The 10,130-nt window shown below is 42.6% G+C and overlaps 1 protein-coding gene across 17 annotated transcripts in view; it reads left to right on the top strand.

Moving 5' to 3' along the window:
• The first annotated feature begins 204 nt into the window (after positions 1–204).
• The window catches only part of MYCBP2 (MYC binding protein 2), a 218,533-nt gene continuing 208,607 nt past the window's right edge, over positions 205–10,130 (top strand). For 16 of the 17 annotated variants that reach the window (XM_067293019.1, XM_067292987.1, XM_067293046.1 and 13 more), the window contains exon 1: positions 205–500. In XM_067293019.1, the coding sequence (XP_067149120.1) occupies positions 220–500 (281 nt within the window). In that variant the 5' untranslated portion in view covers positions 205–219. Of the gene's footprint in view, positions 501–2,040; positions 2,146–10,130 lie in introns of those variants that run through there. The other variant, XM_067293011.1, reaches the window with a different exon arrangement.

Genomic DNA, 10,130 nt, shown 5'->3' with positions numbered 1-10,130 from the left:
GGCGGCGGGCGGGCAGCCGGGGCCCCGAGCCGCCGCTGAGGGGGGAGGAGGGGTGTTCCCGCGCCCCCGGCCCGGGCGGATGCGCAGCCTCGAGGGCGGCGGAGGCGGCTTTTGCGGCCTCTCCATGGCTGGGCCCCGGCGGTGAAGGCAGCGGGAGCCGCCTGCGTCCGTGTCTCGCCGGGAGGCAGCGCAGCCACCAGGGGGCGGGCGGGGAGGGGGATGAGCGCTGCAGCCGCCGCCTCTGCGGGAGTCGCCGCCGCCTGCACCGGGGCCGAGGGCGGCTTCTTCTTTTCCAGCGGCTCCGGTGCGGCGGGGCCCATGGGGCCCGAAGAGGGCTGCGCCGGCGGGCTTGGAGCCCTGCCCGGAGCCCTGGCGCCGCCGTCGCTGGGCTGCCGGGGCCGCTACCAGCTGCTGCTTTCGGGGAAGGCCCTGGCCGACAGATACCGGAAGATTTACACGGCGGCGCTGAGCGACAGGGAGCTGGGGAGTCACCCGGGCAGGTAACGCGCGCTGGTCTCCCTCGCGGGCGAGGCAGATGCTGCCGTGGCCGCTCGCACCGCGGGCGGGGAGAGGCCCTTCCGCCCTCCGCCGCGGTGCCTCTCGTGTCTCCTGCCCTTCCTTGCCCTCCTCCGCCTCGCTGTCGCGCAGCGCAGCTGCCCCCGCTGTCTATGCCATGTGGCCCCTGCTGGGGATAATGTGGCGTGGGGGGGGAGGGGGAAGAGGGTGGTGATGTAACCCGGTGCTGCCCGGGTACCATCCCCTCTCTGCCGCCGGGGCCCTGCCACTAGTTTGGCTGGCGGTGCCGTGCAGATGGCGCTGCCACCCCCCCCCCCCCGAGGCCAGTGGAGCAGTTACCTGTGCCTGCTCCTCCTCCCCCACGGCGGAGACTTGGGGCTAGATCACGCCCTTTTCATGAAAGATAACCGTGTACACTCTGCTCCTCCCATCCTTTTGCGGCCACCTAGGGTAATAATTCATTTCCTCATTGTTTCCATGTTGAAATCTGGGTAAACAACTAGCCATTTGGGCAGGCCTTGAGTCTCACTCCTGTCAGGGTCTGGTATGCCAAGTCCAAATCTTGTATTTTCTGTTGAGACGTTTTGCTGCCTCCTTTGCACAGCCGCTGCATGTCCTGCTAGCGGGGTCATCCAAGTAAGCGGTCTTGCTGTTTTGCCTTATGTCAGCCTCTAGCTGTCTCGCCTTGTTCCTTGTGGTGATCTTTCTCTGCCACCCTGTGCAGGCAGCCTGGGTTTCCTCCAGGCTGCACCTCGTGCTGCCCCGTGTGTGGAGAGAGACCGCGGGTGGCAGCCCTTTCCGCGGGTGGGCAGGGGGGAGGGTGTGCCCCCCCCCCCTTTCCCAGGACCTCAGGCAGATGATGCCCCTAGGGACTGCCTTTCTCACAGGCGGCTGCCAGTTTTCATGCTCCTCCATCCTCAGGCCTGAGCAGGAGCTTCCTTCCACCCCCCCCACCCCTGCGGGCGTTCTTCACCAGCGGCGCCTCGCTGCCCTCCCCCAAGCCTGGGCCGTGACACGCTGGCTCTCCCAGCGCGGCCCCGGCGGGGAGGCTGCAGCGTGAGGCTTTGGGGAGGGGGTCTGCCTGCCACGCCGCCCGGGAGCAGCGGTGCCGCCGGAGGGCAGGGCAGGGGAGGAGGCCGCCGCCGGGCGGAGGCGATAAAGGGCCCCCGGCCGGCACGTGCTGGCAGGCGGGGCGGGACGGGGGCGCCCGGCGCGAGCCGCCCCTCCCCCCGCCCGGGCGGCGCTCGGCGGGTGCCGCGCGCGGCCGCGGCGGTGGCCGTTGGCCCGCGAGGCCCCGGCCGGCCGTTACTCGGCGGCGCGGGCAGTGCCCCGCCCGGGGCGGCGCTCCCGGGCCCGGCCGGCCGCCCCCGCCGCCGGCGTGGCGGTGGTCGGCGGGCCGCGGGCTTGGCGGACGCTGAGGGCGGGGTGAGCGGCTCGCAGCAGGAGCCGTGTCGCGGCGGCGGCTTTGTTGGGGGGGGGGGGGGGGCCGCGGGCGTTGCTGCCTTGAGCCCCTCTGGGCCGGTCTCTCCCCTGAGCGGTGCCCAGGACTCCCTATTTTTTTTCTCTGGAGGCTGCTGAGGGTGTGGATGACATGAAAAGAGCACGTTCCCCTGTTTGCATCCTTTACTGGTATTGAGCTGTGATGTGGGTGGCGTAGTCGCATTAAGACTGTTAAGTCATCCTTGTTTGAAGTTTGCGAATAGTTGTAAAGCACAAGGTGTCTGTGTGTTTCTTTTTCTTTCTCTTCGGTGTGACTTGAACAGCACGGGTTATTTCCCCCACAAAAAGGGTGTATGCGGGAGTAAAATAATGCAAGAAACTAGGAGAAGAAAGTAACTTTCCTATTTTGCTTTTCGCAAGGGCAAGAAATGCGGACTCTTAAAACACTGGCATTTGGTATCTTTGCAATTACCTGATTCTGTTCAGAGTATGTGATAGGGAAACTAATTCCTTTGATTCAGTACCTGTAAGAGTTTCCTTACTCTCATTAATCCTTAGTTCAGTGCTCATGCGTTTTTTTTTTAAATGCTCTTTTCCTACTTCGAGTCTTATATCATTTAATCCTAGTAATGCAAACACTAAAGGAAAGGAAACTTAAGCTTTAATCAACCATGTGGTTGTTCCAAGCTGTTTAATTTAACTTGTATCTTTTATGCTTACTATTATAGAATATACTAGCTTTGAGAGTGTGTGAATTTTGATGTTTCTTTTAATGTTCTTAAAACATTTACTTTTAACTCCAAGACAGCATAGATTGCAGTCTTCTTGTATCTGTTTCTTACTGAAACACTATTATGAGAATGTCAATTAAAAGAAAGTGTGAAATTCAAAATTACTATATATATTTTTGAAGGCTAGATTTGGTCATGTCTTGGTTACATTATGTCATCTTAGAGCAGATCAAAGAAGCCAAAATGCTCTACAGAGGGAAAATAGATTATAGTGAGTGAAGAACAGCTAGTTTGTATTAGTGAATACAGCCAATCTGGACTGTAGAACTCTTAAGAGGAGTAATATGTAATAATCAACTAGCTGTCCGGTATCTCTTGATTCTGACCCCCAATATCTATTGTATCATACTCATCACAGCCAAAGTACTGCTTATGATCCCACTCTTCCTCCATAACTGTGTCAAAACAATCCACTAAGGTTTTAGAGATTTCAGCTACCTGATAGTCTTAAACACAAATGGTCAAAAATGCCAGTAAAAATTCCAAACATACTTTCTCTTTAGAGATGCTTTAAAGTAATTTGTGACTGCATTTAGTTGTCACAGTAGATAACTGATACTGTCTTAATCTTGAATTAATCTGTCTCATATTGTTATTGTCTTGATTTGATTTTTATCCATGTGGAAAATTGAAGCCTCTAAAGCTGTTGTTTAACAGTGTTTGTGACAAGAAAAATACCTTGAAGTAGCTTAAAAACTAACTAATAAAATTCTTTGTATGTTCAGAGAAAACTCTTTTGAAGAATGATAGTGTAACCTGCTTGCAGTATGTTGACACAACTTTTGCTTCAAGCATGCAAAGTAACATTCCACCCTTGCAGTGGTGTGACCAACGCTTCAGCAAGCATTTTATCGCAAACCTGAGCTTAATTTTTATGAAGAGCTAGAAAGCAGTATCAAAATGCCCGTGCATAGACAAGGAAAACTAAACATCATAGAGATTATTTAGAGCCACATGTAAGATTAACTTCACATTTGCAGGGTGTTTGTCTGAAAGTAATGAGTATCACGTGTTGAATGGGATGCAGTCATTGGCTTTGAAGCAGAACTAACAGTACTTTGCATTCCTTATGTGGTACAGGCCATGGTGTCATGAACACTTTTGTCTCCAAAAGAAACGGTTCCATTTCTATGCTCGTTCCCCCTGCCATGCTGATGTAATTATGTATATAGCCTCTTGCAGTACCAGATTAGAGACCTTCTCTGGGTTAAAATTAACTCATCAAAAACGGTTTGTTTTAATCCAGATTAATTCCCCAATCTGGCTCACCTTGCAATTTTACCAGTGTTTATGACAGCATGAGGGGGGAAGGGTTGCACAGAAATTTATGTACAGACAGGCGGGATGAGGGAAGCTGCTGCTTTTGTCACTAGTGCCAGCTTAATATGTTTGTGAAAGGAAAGCAGAAAATAGTATCTGGTCTTGTAATGTATAACCTTGTTTAGTCAGATGACAACTTTAAGAATATAGTACTATTAGCCATGGAAACCTTACTTGTCAAGTCAAGATTGGTTTGAAAGATAAATCTGAGTATACTTAATTTGTAATCTCTGTTTTGTGGCTACTGAAATAAATGAAAAGGACTAGTAGTTGCATGATAGCTAGTGTAGCCATGAAGGTCTGTAAAACACTAGTAGGAAGTATGAGCCTGTTTAGAGGGCAAGTAAAACTTCATGTTATTGGAGTATTGTCTTTCTCCTGTGCTTGGTGTTGAGTGGATGAAACTGGAAGTGTGCTCTATGTTACTGAAAGTAATGTTAATTATTAACTGGTTTCACCTGAAACTTTGTATTTGCAAAGCAAGATAGTTCAAAAGTATTTCTGATTTTCATATTTTGATGGCTTCAGGTGAATAGTATTTCTGCTGTATAACTTGGAACATAATCCTAGCAAACGCTGCTATCCAACTGAATTGCTGCTGTTCTCTCTTGTGCACCTCGGGATTTTTCCCTAAACTGTCAGTCCCTTTTCTCTTCTTCCAACTGTATATACTACAGAACTATCAGTTAGGCTTAGTGTGTTCTTTGAGAGTTTTGTATTCTTTTTTTCAAATATGGATACATGCATAAATTTGTCATGGCTTTGTGGCCTGTATGGTAATGAAAATTTTTATTACATAATTTTGATTAACTTGAATTTTTGATTCTTACGATGACAGGACATTCTAAAATCCTAATAATTTCATACTCATGTCTGAGCGTTTTCCCATCTGTTTAAACAACTTATCAAATGATCTTAACCAAAAAGATCATCTCTTTTTTCTGAAGAAAACCAACTCAGCAACTGTAAAAGTTATTATGCAGAATTATTTCTAAATAGGTTCTTCTTTGGTTCCATGCACTTCAAATTACTTGTGGGGATTGTGCCTTGGTTTCTGCAGTAATATTAGATGTCAGATGTATAGCAGTATTTATTGAAGTTAATTGAAGACAGAAAGCCATGTATTTTTAATGTTGAAACTTGCTCATAGCTCTAAGGAGAGGGTGTATTTCTCTGTCTGTCATAATTCTGATTTTTTTTTATGCTCATTACTAAAGATAATGTCATCCTGCTGTGGTCTTCAGATTCCTACTTTGTTCTTTACATGAAGTTCACTGGAAATGTGCTATCAATTATTTTAAAAATAGTAATCATTTAAAAATACGAATGATTTTGCTGGGTTACCTTTTTTGTCCATCCCCTCTTTATTAGAGCTGCCTCTTTTAATTTAAATTCTTCACAGGAGAAAAGTTTGTCTGTATTCTGGGGAAAAAACAAATCTGAAGTTGTGAAATGGCTTGCCTTGAGATCAGGGAAAATTCCGGTGATGACTGGAATGTAGGATTTCTGCTATTGACCTTCTACTTGTTTTTTCCAGCCATTTTGGCTGACGAAGAAGCAGCCAGCTTTTTGTACTCGATAATAAAAGAAATTTTTGGAGGTAGGCCAGCTCATCTGCACTCTTAGTGGTAAATTATGCATCCTTTGGAGCAAATTGATCACTAATTTAATGTTTATGCATTTCAGAGTTGATCCTAAATCTTCCAAAAATGCAGTGCTGATTTGGCCCTGGAATGTTTTTAATGTTTGTTTTTTCAGAATTTCATTGGAGAAGGGCTACTGAAGTACTTTTGCACTGCCAAGTTAATAAAAAAAGAAAAAAACCTGTAGAAACCATGTTTAGTATATTTAGATGTGTAAAACTTGTGTCAATTTGGTTGTTGGTATACCAGAAAGCCTTAATTTCTTAAGATCTAAAGCCTTTACAAAGCTGTTAGCTGTTTTTGGGTTGAGATTTGGATTTTTTTATGAAATTATAATTCCAGAAAGTTTGGAAGCTTTTGTTTGAAAAACTGAAGGTTATATGTAAAGACTAATAAAATAAGGAGATACTAGTGTTTCTTGTGAGGTATTGTGTTGCATTGTCTCTCTTTTTATTTTCCTGAAATAGGTTTGCTGCTTTTTCTAAAAAATTCTAATGTTTTGTAAACTTTGTTTGACCAAAAAAAAAAGTTGAAGTGTAGCCCATGTGTAAACTTAAAGCTATATTTTATTGGACAATTGATGTGCTGTTGAATCTTGCATTAAGCTAACGTGTGCTTCAGAAGAAGTGATAAGTGTTGCTGTCTGCTGTAGGCTTTTTAATTGGAATATAATAGTTTAATAGTTTATTGTGCTATGGGTTAATAGGGATTAAATAACAAGTAAACTCATGCATTTTAGTTATCAGTTTTTTCAAAGTGGTGCCCCGTGTGTGGGGCACTGTAGTAGACAGTCCAAGTCCAACAGAATTTGTATCCATGCAGTGTTAGCATGAAAAACACAATTATAATGAAAGCCGGAAAGAAGCAACTAAACTGCCTCATTGCAAAATTATTAATAAATCAAGGTGATAAAAATCAGGATGGAAAACACTGGCAAATGGACTAAAATTTCTAAATGTATTTAAAAGGATAAACTGAGTTCTCATCATGAAATTGCTTTGAGAGGCTTAGGATATATGTAATTTGAGAAATTACAAAACATGAAATCCATGAGGAGAGCATTCAGGTTTTGTGGGTTGCTGGAAATGAATCTCCTTTTCACAAATACAGAGGTGGAAATTTCATTAGAAGTCTAATGATGCTAAAAGGCACCTCTATCATCTTGGGTAGTCATGCATTGTTTTGTTTCTTGTTTAGAAGGATAGTGTGCAGTTTGGGAAGAAATCAGTACATATGATGGAATCACGTTTTGTGACTTTTTGTTTGTTGTTTACTAAAATCATATACGAAGCTTTTGCCTTTCAGTCACAAGTTCGACTATAAGCTATGGCTAGAATTGAACAGAAGCTCCAAAAGACCTGTCAAACTGGTCTTTTTAGCTAAAAGAGTGTGGTTGTAGGTCAAGTTACAGCAGCCTCTGTGTTCAAACTGTTAATTAGTGATGTTCTGAATGTTTACTTGTGGAGAAGGAAAACGACTGGGTGCAGAACATGTCAGTTTGTTAGTGAATAATTTGTACTGGTACCCTGACCATTTTGCTATAATATCTTGATTATTATTGGTTAAGCCTTTTTTGGTGTTCGTATGGTAATTGCCTCTGGAACTATCTTTCTAGCACAATAAATAATGATGGTGGTAGATTGTTGCATCTTTTTCTACTCCCATTACTGCCTCTTAAGTTTCAGCTTTGGCATTTGTGTAGGTACTTTTCAAGTGTAGGTATGCGCTTATGTTGTTTTCTTTTGTTGCTAGATTAATCCTTGATGTTTGTCAATCTCTTGATATCCTTGCAACCTTTAAGGATCTTGCTGGCTCAGCATGTTCTGAAGTACTGCATTTAATGTGTGTTAAACTTTTAGATGGTTTGTCCTTTATAAATGTCAGGTTTGGGATTACTGACAGGGATATTTTTGTGACTGTGATTGTAGGCATTAGTATCTGTACAATGTCAAAGTTTTTTGGCTGTGGCAACACATCTAGCTCAAATGTTAGTATTATATTAGTTCTGTATGAGCTCACTTTACTTGAATTTTGTTTTCTCTGTAGGTAACGAAATTTCTTCTTTTCCACTTTAAACTAACAGATGTTGCCTGACTATTCTGCTGGAATTCACAAGAACATGGAATTTTAATATGCAAACATAAAAATGCAACTTCTGAGTGGGATGGAAGGAGAGGAACTGGCATATTAGAGTTGCAACAGTTGTGATTTACTGTTTCCTTAATATTTTAACCTGTGACTGATTTTTCTAATTTATTTTGAGATGGGCCACAGCTGTCAATTCAAGGAATAGTCAGAGTTATTTTGCTTAATTGAAATAGGACTTTACTTAAATTTTTTAAGGTATATGAGTTCTGTTGGCAGTTTTAATATGAAGTTCAATATTCTATTCTCAGTAATCTTCTGAGTTTCTAAGCTACATGATCCTGGGAGATTCTTCCACCTCCTGATTTGAGGCCATCTGTGTACATGTTCAAGAGTTTCATTTTTCTTAATTTTATTTTTTTAACAGAGGAAATGCCAGTTAGCATTTCAGTTTCAGTTACACTAACTACTCTGGCTTGCTGATGGTCTGTTAGGAGGCAAATACAGGCAGTTAAAGTTATGCTGTAGTCAAACGTTGCTGGAGCACTTTAACCATCCCCCACTGCTAGCTGTAATGAATGTCGTAAATGGGCTTTCTGCTTCCTAAAACCTTGACACTGAATTTGAGCTTCTAGTATGTTCACCATCGCTGCAGACAGGTGAATGTGTTGATGGACTTAACTACACAATTCATGTTGTCATAACTGAAAGATGCTTCTTTCTTTGCATGTAGTATATCTATAAATACTTTAGGCTAAGAAAACTGTGGAGTTTTTCTTCTGATTTCTTTTGTTATTAATTTAATGACTCCAAATCTGTACCTGTTGCACAGCTTAGAAAAGAGAAGCCATAATGCAGCTTCCTTGTCCCTAGATAACTTTGACACTCTGTGCTTAGATTAGTGCCATTCCTTATTTTTCTTATTTTTTTTTTTTCCTCTCCAGCCCAGGACTTTTGCCCATATGGATGCTTGAGTTCAAGAGAAGGTGGAGAGAAGACCCTTTCCAAAATTAATGAGCTGAGTTTCTGTAAAGTAGGAATCTAGGTTTAGATCTCCTCAGACCAAGATTCATTGCCTTCCTATACTATTTTCATGGCAACTACTTTAAGCCACTGAATGAATGTGTTGAATAGGTGTCACAGCCGCTTTTTGAGATGTCTCAGTGAAAGTTGTTGTGGCTGCTATGCTTTGTGGTGGACTCAATGCTCCTGGTGCTTACTAGAGGCAGCTGGCTTTCTCATTTGAATTGGGTGCAAGGAAGACTAGGTTAGGATTTACAAACAGGCTTTGTGTTACATGTGGCTTTATATGTACATGGAGACTATCTCATGTATATATTCTAGCAGAAATCTTGGCAACTTTTAAAATTTTCTAGAAAAATCTTAGTTGCTTGCATTGTCTTTGTTACATTAAAGATTGGGCAGAAGTTTTTTGAATTGTTTTTTTTGTTTGATACAAAAAATTGCATGATTGAGCTTTATGTGCCTGCCTGCTCTTTTCTTTTTTTAGTTTTACCCTAAGTCCCATTACATGATTTTAACTTGTTTGAACTTAGAAAATTACTGAATGCATTTAGCTCTTTAATAGAAAATACTGTGGTTTAGCTGTTTAGAATTAAAGGGAAAAGTTTTAAAAATTATTATAGAGTTAAAATGTATTTTTTTCAGTTCCCTTTTGGACGCAAAATGCAATATATGTCTGTTTTAAAGCTGGGAAGAAATTTTTTCTGTTTGGGACTTTCTTAAGGCAACTTAATTCCTTGCAAAGCCAGGAGAGGTGCACAGAATCCTTGACTCATGTTCCCAAACATAATTGTCTAAGGTAATGGTTTTTGAACTGTGGTTTATGTACTCTGGGGGGGAAAAATTTACAGGTTCAATGAAGGGGAAAGTAAGAAAAAGTCTAAAAGAATAAGCCTGTTAGTAGTTTTATATTTTCAGTAGAGATTTGGATTACTCTTACTAATTTCTTTTTTGTTTGTTTTGCAAATGAAAATAATTGAAAGCCTTTTCTCTAACTTGTGCTACAGTGCGATAGTACTTGAACCATTTTGATCCTGCCCTCCATCAGTCTGTAAAAATGTCGAGCTAAGAGTCTTAACCTTAACAGGGTCAAACCCTGAACTCTTTATTTCCATTCTCTGGTGTCCTTGCTGCAATTGATAACACCACTCGTCTTTACTATTGCTGAGTCTTTAATTCAAGCATCGTCCTTATACAGATCTGCAGTCAGTCATTCTCATTACATAGAGATCAGCTTGTTCTTAAATAAAGACCTTATTCTCTTGTCTTTATTATTATAATTTCTTGTCTCTTATTTTGATTATTTCACCAT

Source organism: Apteryx mantelli, chromosome 1, assembly GCF_036417845.1.
Source record: "Apteryx mantelli isolate bAptMan1 chromosome 1, bAptMan1.hap1, whole genome shotgun sequence".
Lineage (NCBI taxonomy): Eukaryota > Metazoa > Chordata > Aves > Apterygiformes > Apterygidae > Apteryx > Apteryx mantelli.
The sequence above is the reverse complement of the archived record's forward strand: the minus strand, read 5'-3'. Positions and strand labels throughout refer to the sequence as shown.